This window comes from Oncorhynchus kisutch, linkage group LG4 (assembly GCF_002021735.2).
Source record: "Oncorhynchus kisutch isolate 150728-3 linkage group LG4, Okis_V2, whole genome shotgun sequence".
Taxonomy (NCBI): domain Eukaryota; kingdom Metazoa; phylum Chordata; class Actinopteri; order Salmoniformes; family Salmonidae; genus Oncorhynchus; species Oncorhynchus kisutch.
In genome coordinates this window covers 68,668,039-68,683,610 of record NC_034177.2, presented here as the reverse complement: position 1 = coordinate 68,683,610, position 15,572 = coordinate 68,668,039, and the positions used below count along the sequence as shown (strand labels likewise).

Below are 15,572 nucleotides of genomic sequence, written 5' to 3'. Positions count from 1 at the left end.
CATGCAGAAGCTGTGGGTAAAAAATAAATAAATAAACAATCCATTCCAACCTCTCTGAGTTTATTAGAGATGATACAGCGTTGGTCTTTGTTTTGTAGTTTTTACAAAATAAACAAAACAAAACAAGACAGCAGCTCCTGTTAAGACGGACAGTCACAGGCAGAGAGACATAGACCCTCTCTTTTTCCATCTCCCTCTAGCTCATCCTCCTCTCTCTACGCAGCTCTAAACTAGCTGGGTACCTATGTGAGAGTTGGGGAAAGTGCATGTTAAAGTGTGTGGTTTCTCTGTTGACTGTGGCCTTTAGTAGACAGTTTGTCAGCCACAGCTCTGGGGTAGTGGAATGCACAGAGAGTCTGGAGGTGCTGTGGCATGTGATTAATACCCCACATCCATCCTACGGCACACGCCTCTGTCCAGAGCACTACAGTACGCTGTCTCGTTTAGTCAATGTCTATTCTGTCACATTTCCCCCCCCCCGCCCAAAATATACAACAGATTTAAAATGTACAACGTTTTACAATCATTCTTCTGAAGAAATGAGAAGTGTGTGTGTGTGTGATCTTGTGACCACGTATGTTTCCGAGCTCATTCATGCGCTACAGGGTCACAGGATATCCTGTGAGTTCAGTTCCTGTTAAATAGTCGGGTGACATTAGACCTCCCCCACCCCCTCTCAGTCTACCAGACCCTGGCATCAGTCAGTCTAACCGTCTGCAGGCTTAGACAAGTCCTCTACTTTCTGGATGAAGACGATGTGTGCGACTGCAAGGTGTTTCAGTCCAACTCATTAACTCTCTTATTAGAGGTCATTATTCCACCCATGAGGTTTGGTTGTTACAGTGGCGTTTCGGAGTCCATTGTCCTGATAGGGGGCTGTCCTCCCGCCCTCTCACCTCATCCACCCTCTGTAGTGACTGGTGTGGGTGTGGGTGAACAGGGCCCTCTCCCCCCGGGCCAAGCCGGGTGGGGCAGTGCTCCATTCCAGACTGTGGTTCCACTCTCAGCTCCAGCTGGAGCTCTGCAGCTCCTCTCTTAGCCAGGCGGGCAGGGGCTGGCCCAGCCGGTTCAGCAGCCTCAGCAGCTCCATGTTGTGCTCCCGGTAATGCTCCGTCAGGAAGGCACGCGACTGTAATGCACACAGCAGAGAACAGTCAGGTAAGGACTGTATGAGGCACTTGTTTAGACATAATTACATGTTAGACAAAAGTGAAACACAATGCATCACGGCACGCTGGCAACGGGATAATGTGTGTGTGACGTCACTGTACCTCAGGGGTCATGTCAGGGTATTTCCTGCCTTTACTCTTGCCAAGACACTTGGGTCGTCCACCTTCCACCCGCTGGCACCAGAACCCTTTACTTTCATCGTATGTCAGAGCCTGAGTGTAGTTGAAGATGGGTGTGACCCCCAGGAACCTCTGGATGCCCTCCATGACCAGGGCAGGGTTGGAACGCAGCTGGGACCCGTCCACTATGTGCACCTGGAAACAGGAATCACACCTCTCACATTCTGGCCTTCACACAGGTGGTACTGCCATGATGATGCAAGGAAAATAGTGAATGGAGGATTCTGAATTGGTGATTGGGGGCGTCTCCTGTAGTTTTCATTATCTAGCTGTGCTCGTATGGTATGTTTGTGTATGTGAATGTGTATTTCCAGTAAAGTGTTACCTGGCTGGGCTGGTAGTGGTGTAGCCAGCGCTCCAGGTGGGTGGCGTAGGCCCCAGGTTTAAGGCAGCGTCTCTGCAGGATGATCAGCTCTCGGGGAGAGGCAGGCCCCGCTGTCACCACCTCCTGGAATGTGTGGTTGATGGCCATTGGGTCCTGATGAGCCCGCTGGTGCTGCAGGGTCACACACATGGGATAGGTCAAAGGTCAGCCATCATGAGTCAAAGGTTATCAGAGGTCAGGCTTCAAATGGATCAAGTAACAAGATAACTTTGACCTCCCTTGCTTGTTAAAGTAACTACAAGTAAATAATGAGAATAATTATTAGATTTAACTAGGCAAGTCAGTTAAGAACAAATTCTTATTTACAATAATGGCCTACAAGCAAATAAACCTCACAGGTGAAGCTAAAATAAAAACAGATGACTCTACATCCTGCAGTTTCTTCAGCATGTGTGGTCACTTAACGGTCAAAATGGTCTGGAAACAGTTTATATTTCATGACCCTAATGGTTCATATTATGGCTGAGGTAGTTAGAGCTGATCCTGAACATTGGTGAACCTGATCTGTGTAGTGTGATCGACCCACCTGGTACCAGGAGTAGGCGCGGTCCACTGGGTTGATGAGCACAGCCAGGATCTTGGCCCGGGACAGCAGGGCCGCCGCTCTCTTAGGGGCTACCTCCGTGTCAAAGTAGTTGGCACTTTTCTCAAACATGAAGTCTGTGCTGACATTCGATGGGAAGGGGAAGAAGTCCATGTACCTGAAGAGAGGAGGAGGCGGGAGAGCAGTTTGGTTTACTGAGGGCCAGGGGAGAGCTTATGACATAAAAAGTCCCAATAACTTTGAATGGCTTTCTGCTCCATGTCCCTTTCCACCTAGGACCAAATAGACCATACTGTTATACGTTCTCACTGATATGAGAGGACTAGATAAGAGAACAATATGGAGGAAGACTAAACTATAAGTAAGCATGAAGGAACTACATAGAGGCAGTGTTGAGGTGACTACAGGCTTCATTATAGTGTTTAAAGAATGGGCAGTAATGTTGTCTTACCAGTCAATGCCGTTGTCGTAGTTGGGCCCGCTAAAGAATTGGATCTCCTCAAAGGTGACAGGACTGGGGAAGCTACTGGTGATGGCAGGGTGGAGGCTCAGGAATGAGTGCAGGGCTGTGGTGCCTGAAATAACACATACAAATATACACTTTTGGTTGGACTGAAACTCACCACCACAAATGCCACCGTGCAACACATTCTGGCCAAGAGTGTGCGAAGAGAGAGAGAGGTTACGTCGGAGGAGAATGGCCGGCCACAGGGTCTCACCTGTTTTCTGTGGGCCTACGACCAAGAACCTGGGTAGTCTATCACAGGTCTTTTCCTTCGACCAGATGTCTTTATGCCTCTTGTCCTGACATGGGTTCTGAGGACAAATAGAGAGGGGTTAGGTTAGGGTCACCAGTACATATAGCTTATCAGTTAAGTCATTTCATTGCAAACTCAAATAAATTGATAGGCCAAACTTTATTATAACAATCTCAAGAAAACAGTACATATCCAAAATAGGAAACAGTAAGTAACAACCGATGTACTACCATGTCTGTAATAATAATAATAATTGCAGTTCCCTAACCTGCCAGAGGGGGTCCCTCTCCTCAGGGAAGATCTGGAAGTATTTGTCAGCCAGCTGCGTGGGGGGCAGGGTCTGCAGCCGCAGGTTGGTCCAACACTGAACAAACTTCACCAGGGACTCAAAGGTGTACAGGCCCAGCCGGTCATTCCCGTAGTTAGACAGGTGGGTCATGAAGATGCTGATCTGGAGGGGGGGTAAGTGTCAGAGGAGGGAAGTGAGACTTTTCACTGTTTAGCTGCATACGAAGCTAAATCCCAACTTGTGGCACAGATTGACACCGATGCATGATTTACACAAAAACTAAAGTTACAATTCTATTTTCCAAGTTAAGATTCTTCCAGTCATATAGAGCAGCGGCCTGAAGAGGGTAGCAGGCTCCAGTAATGACAGGCAGAGTATCTCCAGAGAGGACTTGAACTTACAGGGTTGAGGAGGACAGTGAGGAACAGCTCTCCTCCTCTGATGCTCTTGTCCAGCTCTTTGGAGCCTCCTGGGTACTCGTTATAGAAGATAGTGTGAGTGAAGAGGCCACATGTCTGTCTGGGTAACACCTGCAGAGACAGAGGGGAAACTGTAAAAAAATACATCAAAATAATCTACTTTCTCTTCCTTCTCGCCACTTTAATAATGAATAGGGCCTTTGCACCTTTGTATAAACGCTAAGCCCTTGAGTGCGCTCACTAAGCACTGAGGGGCAAATCCTAACTCCTGATTAAGTCATATTTTCACTTTGTCATTGATGTCAATGAGAGATGGAGGGACCATTTGACTTCAATTGAAGTTCAAAATAACTGTGGAGTGAAAATCTCACTTTTAAAAGTTAATATTCAGACAACTTATAATAATGTTGTTGATGTCTTAAACTCATATTTGTGGCCAAAGCATAAATGTAAAAAACCTACCTCAAGCTTTCTCAAATTTGCTTGGATAATGACATTATCTTTTGCCGAGACAGGCCGGTATGTGATCTGGTGGGGAGAATGATCCTTCTCGAGATTAGGGGAGACATGAGCTAGGGAGGTCACGAAAATTTAGTCAGCCGGTGATTGTCAAGCAAATGACTGTCGGTCTCAGGGTAATTGACCGTTAATTAACATAAACACTCCTGGCTTCCACACAGCCTACAAGCCACTGATGCAGACCTTTGGAACATCTACATTTTAAAAAGTTTAATAAATCCATGTAGCATAGCCAACACCTTCACAATAAATCCATTATGTATTGTAGACAGGTCTAAAGAAGCATGATATGAAGAAAATGTTGTCTATTTCAGAAGAAAATAATAGCATACACTGAGTTGTCCTTATGTTAGGTCCTGATGTGGCTATGCCAAATGGCTGTGGGCTACACTAGTTCAATTTAGCAGACAAGATTTGCTTAGAATTCCGTGGCATTATTTTATAGTTTGAAGAATACAATAGAACAAAGCTGAATAAAATAGAAATGATATTTTCTCCAAATGATTTGAGGGAGTGAACACATGCAGCTATTCTGTGTTGAGGGGTTAACAAAGAAACAGGTCCTCCTATATGCTTTATAGTTCCTTTAGTTGTGATACAAATGTTGGGCAATATGTTCTGATTTTTAATACATTCTAAGGCTGGATGATGTGACTAATGATGATTTGTAAAAAACAAAGGCACTTCTCCCAGAAGTGCTTTTGTCACTTCTAAAATCCATGCTTTTGTCACTTCTAGGATAGACTACTGCAATGCTCTACTTTCTGGCTACCCGGATAAAACACTAAATAAACTTCAGTTGGAACACGGCTGCTAGAATCTTGACTAAAACCAAAAGATTTGATCATATTACTCCAGTGCTAGCCTCCCTACACTGGCTTCCTGTTAAGGCAAGGGCTGATTTTAAGGTTTTACTGCTAACCTACAAAGCATTACATGGGCTTGCTCCTACCCATCTTTCCGATTTGGTCCTGCCATACATACCTCCACGTATGCTGCGGTCACAAAACGCAGGCCTCCTTACTGTCCCTAGAATTTCTAAGCAAACACTGGAGGTAGGGCTTTCTCCTATAGAGCTCAATTTTTATGGAATGATCTGCCAATCCATGTGAGAGAGACAGACTCGGTCTCAATCTTTAAGTCTTTATTGAAGACTCATCTCTTCAGTAGGTCCTATGATTGAGTGTAGTCTGGCCCAGATTGTGAAGGTGAACGGAAAGGCACTGGAGCAACAAAGCTGCCTAGCCGGTTCTCTCCACTGGGATTATCTGCCTCTAACCCTATTACAGGGGCTGAGTCACCGGCTTACTGGTGCTCTTCCATGCCGTCCCTGGGAGGGGTGCGTCACTTGAATAGGTTGAGTAACTGACGTGATCTTCCTGTCCGGGTTGACGCCCCCACCTTGGGTTGTGCCGTGGGGGAGATCTTCGTGGGGTATACTCGGCCTTGTCTCAGGATGGTAAATTGGTGGTTGAAGATATCCCTCTAGTGGTGTCCGGGGGTATCGTCAGCCTCCAGTATTTAATGCTGCAGTAGTTTATGTGTCGGGGGGCTAGGGTCAGTCTGTTATATCTGGAGTATTTCTCCTGTCTTATCCAGTGTCCTGTGTGAATTTAAGTATGCTCTCTCTTTCTCTCCTTCTTTCTTCCATTCTCTCTCTCCGAGGACCTGAGCCCTAGGACCATGCCTCAGGACTACCTGGCCTGATGACTCCTTGCTGTCCCCAGTCCACCTGGTCGTGCTGCAGCTACAGTTTCAACTGTTCTGCCTGTGGCTATGGAACCCTGACCTGTTCACCGGATGTGCTACCTGTCCCAGACCTGCAGTTTTCAACTCTCTAGAGACAGCAGGAGCGGCAGAGATACTCTGAATGATCGGCTATGAAAAGCCAACTGACATTTACTCCTGATGTGCTGACCTGTTGCACCCTCTGCTGGTCATCTATGAACATCTTGGCCATGTTCTGTTATAAATCTCCACCAGGCACAGCCAGAAGAGGACTGGCCACCCCTCATAGCCTGGTTCCTCTTTAGGTTCCTTCCTAGGTTCTGGCCTTTGTAGGGAGTTTTTCCCTAGCCACCATGCTTCTACACCTGCATTGCTTGCTGTTTGGGGTTTTAGGCTGGGTTTCTGTACAGCACTTAGTGACATCAGCTGATGTAAGAAGGGCTTTATAAATACATTTGATTGATGAGCACTGCTTTGTTTTTTGCACAGGCTGTACACACTACATCATTCACAATTTGACAAGCACTTGATAATGCCTAGAATTTCACGACAGCATCCCCTTTGTGTGGCCATAATGCACCTTAAAAGAATCCATGCCTTTTGCGGCCAGTGGCCATTGTGCCCTTCTCCCTTAGTGCTGCATACTACAGCATGTCATCGGGTCTTTCTCACAGGCTACAAGTGAAGACAGACACATTGGGGACACAATGGCGCGCGTCCTTATCCTATTCCTGGGTGCATATTGAAGATATTGGAAGAACTGTCCACATTTACTTTGTCAGCCAACAAGATGAGTAGGCCTAACGAACAGCAAAAGCACTAGCCTATTTCAATCTACTGTCCCCATACTACAAAAGTCCACCTATTCTATTCTGTGCGAGAAACACATATTCCAAACAAAGTCTGGGACAGTTGTGGGATGTGACAGATCCCAAATGAATAAAACCACTAGAATCAAAAAGTGTGGCTGATGCAACAGATCAGAATGTTTATCTTAAAGTATTAAACTATTGGGCTATTTCTTCACATTATAAGCACAGCCATTCGCACATGGTAGTAGGCTATAAGCGCAAATGTTCCATTAGCGGAAATACAATTATGCATGTAATGGCTTTTATTATAAAGGTGCATTTTTATGGTGAAAACGATCTTCCCCAAACTTGAAACTCCCACGCTACTTATGTATGCCAGTTAGGCTCTACACCCTTTGTAAAGCGGATTAATGTGCTTAAATTTTAAGAAGTTATTTCGCCAGTATAGTTGTGATACAAACCTTATTGAAACATATAGGCCTGTGCGACTATGATTCGAAAAAGTCACAAAAAAAGGCATGGTGTCTTATGCTGGGTACCATTCACAAGGGATAATATACACTGCTCAAAAAAGAAAGGGAACACTAAAATAACACATCCTAGATCTGAATGAATGAAATATTCTTATTAAATACTTTTTCTTTACATAGTTGAATGTGCTGACAACAAAATCACACAAAAATGATCAATGGAAATCAAATGTATCAACCCATGGAGGTCTGGATTTGGAGTCACACTCAACATTAAAGTGGAAAACCACACTACAGGCTGATCCAACTTTGATGTAATGTCCTTAAAACAAGTCAAAATGAGGCTCAGTAGTGGGTGTGGCCTCCACGTGCCTGTATGACCTCCCTACAACACCTGGGCAAGCTCCTGATGAGGTGGCGGATGGTCTCCTGAGGGATCTCCTCCCAGACCTGGACTAAAGCATCCGCCAACTCCTGGACAGTCTGTGGTGGATGGAGCGAGACATGATGTCCCAGATGTGCTCAATTGGATTCAGGTCTGGGGAACGGGCGGGCCAGTCCATTGCATCAATGCCTTCCTCTTGCAGGAACTGCTGACACACTCCAGCCACATGAGGTCTAGCATTGTCTTGCATTAGGAGGAACCCAGGGCCAACCGCACCAGCATATGGTCTCACAAGAGGTCTGAGGATCTCATCTCGGTACCTAATGGCAGTCAGGCTACCTCTGGCGAGCACATGGAGGGCTGTGCGGCCCCCCAAAGAAATGCCACACCACACAATGACTGACCCACCGCCAAACCGGTCATGCTGGAGGATGTTGCAGGCAGCAGAACGTTCTCTACGGCGTCTCCAGCCTCTGTCACGTCTGTCACATGTGCTCAGTGTGAACCTGCTTTCATCTGTGAAGAGCACAGGGCGCCAGTGGCGAATTTGCCAATCTTGGTGTTCTCTGTCAAGTGTCAAATGTCCTGCACAGTGTTGGGCTCTAAGCACAACCCCCACCTGTGGACATCGGGCCCTCATACCACCCTCATGGAGTCTGTTTTTGACCGTTTGAGCAGACACATGCACATTTGTGGCCTGCTGGAGGTCATTTTGCAGGGCTCTGGCAGTGCTTCTCCTGCTCCTCCTTGCACAAAGGTGGAGGTAGGGGTCCTGCTGCTGGGTTGTTGCCCTCCTACGGCCTCCTCCACGTCTCCTGATGTACTGGCCTGTCTCCTGGTAGCGCATCCATGCTCTGGACACTACGCTGACAGACACAGCAAACCTTCTTGCCACAGCTCGCATTGATGTTCCATCCTGGATTAGCTGCGCTACCACTAGAGTGAAAGCACCGCCAGAATTCAAAAGTGACCAAAACATCAGCCAGGAAGCATAGGAACTGAGAAGTGGTCTGTGGTCACCACCTGCAGAACCACTCCTTTATTGGGGGTGTCTTGCTAATTGCCTATAATTTCCACCTGTTGTCTATTCCATTTGCACAACAGCATGTGAAATTTATTGTCAATCACTGTCGACAGTTTGATTTCACAGAAGTGTGATTGACTTGGCGTTACATTGTGTTGTTTAAGTGTTCCCTTTATTTCTTTGAGCAGTGTATAATTCACAAGTGGTAGGCTAATATTGTCACCCATCAGAATATTCTTGGTTTAATCTTAAGTCTTTACTTTACGCTAATAGCGTCACTCGCTCTGAGACTTGGAGTGGTTGTTCCCATTGCTCTGCATGGGCAACACTGCTTCGAGGGTGGCTGCTGTCGATGTGTTCCTGGTTCGAGCCCAGGTAGGAGCGAGGAGAGGAACGGAAGCTATACTGTTATACTGGCAATACTAAAGTGCCTATAGGAACATCCAATAGTCAAAGGTTAATGAAATACAAATGGTATAGAAAGAAATAGTCCTATAATTCCTATAATAAGTACAACCTAAAACTTCTTACCTGGGAATATTGAAGACTGAAAAAGGAACCACCAGCTTTCATATGTTCTCATGTTCTGAGCAAGGAACTTAAACGTTAGCTTTCTTACATGGCACATATTGCACTTTTACTTTCTTCTCCAACACTTTGTTATTTTGTTATTTAAACCAAATTGAACACGTTTCATTATTTATTTGAGGCTAAATTGATTTAATTTATGTATTATATTAAGTTAAAATAAGTGTTTATTCAGTATTGCTCTAATTGCCATTATTACAAATAATTAAAAAAAATAGGCAGATTAATCGGTATCGACTTTTTTTGGTCCTCCAATAATCGGTATCGGCGTTGAAAAATCATAATCGGTTCGACCTCTACTTTACATATGCTAAATAACATATTTGGGAAATGTGTTTTGATTTAGAATGGACCATTATCATGCACCTGTATCGAAACAGGGCAACGTAAAAAAAATACATGTTAAATAGCGAATGGAGGACGCCTTGCCCCGTGGTTTATTTTTTACTACCAGCCAGGTAGGCTATACTACTGTTGTAAATATAAACAATGTGCTTAATATGAGGACAGTTGAGAAATAAATATAGTAGGCCTAGCCTATAGAAAGCTGATGGGATCCTCCTCTTTTTAGTAGAGGCCCTTACTTTATTTTCTCGCACAATTGCATAGCCTATAGAAATGTTGGGCAACATGAGCTCTCATTAAGTGTTTGATTAGATTTTCGATTACATTTGCATTGATGTCAGAGTGATTAGAGGGATAATAGAGTGCTGAGTACCAGGCAGTTAACACATTTGGTAGGCTACTAATAACCATCAGCATTATCAAAGCTTGGAGAAGCCTAATTACCATGAATAAACCATCACATGGAATTTGACTGCCAGTTATACAGTCACCGCAACAGCGCTGATATGAGCTCACTGCACGCAAGCAAGCTAGCAAGCCAAGCAATCCACAGCTGGTGTTAGTAAAAAGGATAAAGCCTATGCAACAACTATCTCGACAGTAACGTCTATTTAAAAAAAAAAATGGTTTGAAAGAGTTGGCCTGCTGGCTGTTTCGAAGATGTTAGCTAATGTTAGCAGACACCCAAATCACTCATTTCCTAACAGGCCAAGCAGAGGCAAAAAAAAAGCAGAAAAGCTGCTTAATTATAATTTTTTGGAAGGACATTATTGAGTTATACATTACATGACCAAACGTATATGGACACCTGCTCGTCAAACATCTCATTCCAAAATCATAGGCATTAATATGGATTTGTTCCCACGGGGGCATTGTCATGCTGAAACAAGAAAGGGCCTTCCCCTAATTGTTACCACAAAGTTGGAAACACAGAATCATCTAGAATGTCATTGTAAGCTGTAGCATTAAGATTCCCCTTCACTGGAACTAAGGGGCCCAAACCATGAAAAACAGCCCCAGACCAGTATTCCTCCTCCACCAAACTTTAAAGTTGGCACAAGCTATACATTTGGGCAGGTTGCGTTCTCCTGGCATACACCAAACCCAGAGTCCAATGGCGGCGAGCTTTAAACCACAGTTCATCACTTAATAAAGTGATGAACTGCCATGACTAACAGTAGACTGACCTGGATGCCACTGTGGATGAAGCCCCTGCGGTAGCGGGCAGGTCTGAGGTGAGGATACTCCTCTGTGCTGGTCACCTTGATTCCCCACACTGACTTCCAGGCCTCGTACAGCTGGCTGTGGACAGGGTAGACCCCTGAGTGGTGGGGGGCCACAGCATAGCCCATGTCTGTAGGGATCCCATGCTCCTGGAGAGGAAGAGGGGGGTAGAGATAGAGTGAGAGACAGATGGATATTAGTAGTGTCTAGGGACAGGAAAGGACACCAGGAACAAATTACAATAACAAAACGTGATTAAATGGACATTTTATTGAACCATGAATGAGTCACCGTCTGCTTCAAAACAAACACGCAGCAGAAAAAAGAATGTGCAGCTCCTCCACTGGAGGGCGACATTGCCCTGCTCTGTCCACAGACCACTCCACACTGCTAAATAAGAAACAGTCAGGAAGCTCAGCAGGAGCCTAAATCCTTTAGAGAGTAACAAAAATTCATCCAAATCTTAATGTATGGTGGTACCGTGCCACTGTGCCCCTCGCTGGAAAAACACAGTGTTGGGAACGATTGAGGGATTGGTGTTTGTTCAGCTCAGTTGAGACGGTGTGTATCCTTCCTAAGGAGAAGCTATGGAGAGCTGTTTGAAGGATCCTCTCCCCTGACCGCTCAGAGATGCTCTCTGTCAGTGTCAGCCAGCAAAGACATCTGTATGGCAGCAGGGATTACTGAGAGGGGACGTGGTGTTGGTTAGTATTCACCTCACACACACACTGACACCGTCTGCTCGCTGGGCCCAGCCCCTTGGCTCCCAATGCCACTCACTACATCAACAAGGCAGCCTTGGGGGCATCTTTAGCCTCAATGTCTGGGAGCCTTGTTACCTTGGTTTATTGTAATCGCAAACAAGGAAACATCTACAACGGCCAGCATACAGGAATCCAATTACCACTCACCATCTGGATCAACACGGCCATAACTACAGCATGCATCTTACTAGACAAAGCTATCGTATGATTATGATGTTAGGTATCGACAGACTGGAAGCCCAATCACCTGGGCAAACAGCATGTTGAGCCTCATCTGTTCAGCCAGCACGCTGACGTTGTGGAACAGGTGGGGCTGCATGTGACTCCACATGTGGGGGAACCACCAGAACTCCTTTCTGTGTCTTAGCAGCATGTCATCTCCCCGGTCCTCCTCGTCTGTGCCTGGGGGGGGGATGGGTACAGGGAGATTCTTCATGACACACTCCAACTCAAAATCTACAGTGACGTTGTCTAGCACAGGGTATGTTCTGTGTTTTCACTTCGAGATGCTCTCTCACCTGTGTGGTAGAACTTTCCAGAGAAGCCGAGGTTAAAGGTGAAATCAGGGACCAGCGTTCGCAGCTTGTTTTGAGTATTGAGCAAGGCCTGCAAACGAGGACATGACAGAGGAATGGGTATTATAGTCACAATTGCAGTTATTATCTTTAAAAACTATAATGTTGCTGACAAACCTATTTTTTTCTTAACCACTAGATGGCGAAATAACTCTTGGACATAAAATGCAGATGCATCATTCAAGTGAAGAATACAGACATGGAACAGACATGGGACGACATGGAATAAAATCAGTACATATCTAGGTAGCCACAAGTGTGAAAGAATGAGCAGATGTTGGGGTTATTGTACAGACTGAAATAGGATTCCAAAGCAAACCTACGGAGTCCTGTTCAACAAATTCCCCAAACCTTCACACTTTATCAGCTATATCAGATGATTACAGCAGCATCCATATACAAATCACAGAATGGGGAAAGAGATAGCTGCTGCCTCCACAAATCAACCCAGAGCTATGCACTGTACCTCTGGGAGAGAGATAGCGGCTGTACCTGATAAGAGATACAATCGCTGACTTATTTAAAGGGGGACTGATGTCCTTGAGCATGTGCACACACTTTTTCTTGCCGATTAGGATGAGTGTCTGTGTGTTTGTACGGTCTGTGTGTTTGTGCGGTCTGTGTGTTTGTGCAATATGATCCATGTCTCAGTATTGGCTGCCTGGGACCTTAGGTTTGCTGATGGAGAGACAAATGTGTCCCCACAGACAGATCAAGCGATATTTCATGTCTGATGACAAGCGGTGATCAGTAACTGAACTGTCTGCACCACAACAACCGATCGTCTTTCAAAAAGGAGAGGAGAGTGGCTACTGGACAGGGTGGTGTGGTATGGAGCATATGCTTGGGTGATGTCCTGTGGGGACACACAGACCTTTGTGTCAGCCTGGTAAAGAGGGGTCAAAGTAAGGAGGGCTGGGGAAGGCAGAAGGGCAGACAGACAGAGGGGTGGGGGCATAAGGGTAGGTCAGGGGCTCTGGTTAGTCACCATGGCAACTGATCTTCACCGTCTGTGCCAAGTACAGAGAGCCGACAAGGAGGTGAGAAGAGCACTTTTGTATTTCCTCTTCGATTGCCTTATCAAATGGATGCCTACAGATCACTGACCTCAATATCCTTGAATTTCCCCATGTCTTTAGAAACAAATCGAAGGACATTGTGAATACCCGGGCTGGCTTAAAAGCCTTAACCTGCCGTGATGATCTGACTGAAGCCTCTGGGCATTGACTGACCATACCCTAGACCAGTGGTTCCCAAACTGTGGGGGGAACTCAGTCAGGCTTTAAACGGATACTTTAAAGTTGACAGAACGCACAATGTGCAATTTTGAAATTGGGTGGTACATTGTCAGTCACTGCATACCTTAGAGAGCTATTTATAACCTATCAGAAATGTAGCCCATGTTTTTAAAATGTTTTTTTTATTAGATATTGTTGTCATTTATTTGTCACTCAAATATCACATGATTACACATTAAACATGCCAAAATGTATAGAATTGCAAGACAATTTGCTTTAAAACTGCTATATTTTCTTTGCAACCCATTACAAAATGTGTACAATTGCAGGAAATAAGCTTTAAACCCACAAAATTCTCATCACCAACAAGAGGGGTGGTAACAGTTAGTCAAAAACAGTGCTTGTGCACATAGAAATAGATGTTGCTCGTGTGCAGCGGGGTGCACGGAATGTTCCCCAAATGCTGGAAGGTTTGGGAACCCCTGCCCTAGACCGTCAACATGTCCAGGACTCCTACCTGGCCCAGGCCGGCATTATAGGAGGAGGATGAGAGGACATGGTCAATTGCAAACAGCAGCTGCCATTTACCATAAGGACAGAGATCTAGAAATGTCTGTTTGAGATGCTGAGGTGACCGAGTACCCATCCAACCAGAGTGATTATGGCAGCACTCCAAGGGCACTGAATGTAAATTCAACCATCAACCAAGCAAGTAGAATATAGCTGAGATGCAGGAGTCAACCATGTCTAACATAGCATAGAAAAGTGAACGTGGTTATGCATGTATGTGCGTGGTGTGTGTGTGTGTGTGTGTGTAAATCAGCTTTAGTGCTTAAGAGTCAGTGCAGTGCTGAGGTTGCACCCAGAGTGAGAATAATAGACAAGATTAGTGGTCCATTAGCCATGCCTTGTTTGTGCCCCGTTACTCGCCTCACAACTGCTTGAGGTGATTACAGCTGCTTTGCTCAACCAGAGGCCAGGTGGTAGGGGTAGTTAGACAACACTGTGGTAAATAAAGTCCAGCCTGCATGGCAACGACCACAATGTTTAACACCACGTCAGGGCAGGCGGAAGAAAAATTCTAACCAACCTCTTTGTGACACCTCAAAATGTTAATAGGATCAACATGGTTGGTTGCAATGAACTACAGATGATTAACAGGGTCCCCAAAGAGCAATACATGTTTATCATGCTTTTTACATCCACTATAAGTAGAGAATTTAGGTGATTTAACTTCAAAATGGCAATATCTTAATGCTGCACAAGACAACTGTCCGGATCAATATACAATTTTCAAAATATATTTTTTGTTGTTGTTGCTAGGCAGCGTTGGCTTTCGCTAGTCGGCTGTACCTGCGCTAAAAACGCTGTTATTTTTCATCCTATAGCTTGTTTCCCATCTTCTTTTTAAATAGTGAGCCAACATGTTTTCAGCACTTATTTACATGACTGATGAAAACATGCTCTCTTCTGTCTCTCTGCAGCAGACAAATGGTGAGCAATATGTCTGGAACATCAAATCACAATAACATCACAATACACGTAGAATAGTGAGAATCACAATACACGTAGAATAGTGAGAATCACAATACATGTAGAATAGTGAGAATCACAATACACATAGAATAGTGAGAATCACAATACACGTAGAATAGTGAGAATCACAATACACGTAGAATAGTGAGAATCACAATACACGTAGAATAGTGAGAATCACGATACACGTAGAATAGTGAGAATCACGATACACGTAGAATAGTGAGAATCACAATACACGTAGAATAGTGAGAATCACAATACACGTAGAATAGTGAGAATCACAATACACGTAGAATAGTGAGAATCACAATACACGTAGAATAGTGAGAATCACGATACACGTAGAATAGTGAGAATCACAATACATATCGTATTGCCACTTAAGTATTGTGAAAATATCGTATCGTGAGGTCCATGGCAATTCCCAGCCCGAGTGGAAATGTTATTTGAAAAGTCATCAAATACATTTCAGCATCTTTAACACATTAGAAAGTGGTAAGTGGTTCCATTGACTTGATGCTCTAGAGACCAAGCAGGCCAATTCCTTTCAGAGAAGACCACTTCTGTTCAGAAGATTGAGGTGAGAAAAAAAATCAATGGGCCATTCTTCTGACTAC

The 15,572-nt window shown here is 44.8% G+C and overlaps 1 protein-coding gene across 5 annotated transcripts in view; it reads right to left on the bottom strand.

Annotated features, from left to right (window-relative positions):
- Window positions 1-43: 43 nt before the first annotated feature.
- ndst2a (N-deacetylase/N-sulfotransferase (heparan glucosaminyl) 2a) overlaps window positions 44-15,572 on the bottom strand; it is a 169,697-nt gene continuing 154,168 nt past the window's right edge. For all 5 annotated transcript variants that reach the window (XM_031823495.1, XM_020481742.2, XM_031823494.1 and 2 more), the window contains 11 exons: window positions 12,122-12,209; window positions 11,851-12,005; window positions 10,803-10,988; window positions 3,727-3,855; window positions 3,305-3,487; window positions 2,998-3,094; window positions 2,730-2,853; window positions 2,261-2,435; window positions 1,675-1,845; window positions 1,272-1,484; window positions 44-1,129 (listed from right to left, as the gene is read on the bottom strand). In XM_031823495.1, the coding sequence (XP_031679355.1) occupies window positions 1,004-1,129; window positions 1,272-1,484; window positions 1,675-1,845; window positions 2,261-2,435; window positions 2,730-2,853; window positions 2,998-3,094; window positions 3,305-3,487; window positions 3,727-3,855; window positions 10,803-10,988; window positions 11,851-12,005; window positions 12,122-12,209 (1,647 nt within the window). In that variant the 3' untranslated portion in view covers window positions 44-1,003. The remainder of the gene's footprint in view (window positions 1,130-1,271; window positions 1,485-1,674; window positions 1,846-2,260; window positions 2,436-2,729; window positions 2,854-2,997; window positions 3,095-3,304; window positions 3,488-3,726; window positions 3,856-10,802; window positions 10,989-11,850; window positions 12,006-12,121; window positions 12,210-15,572) is intronic.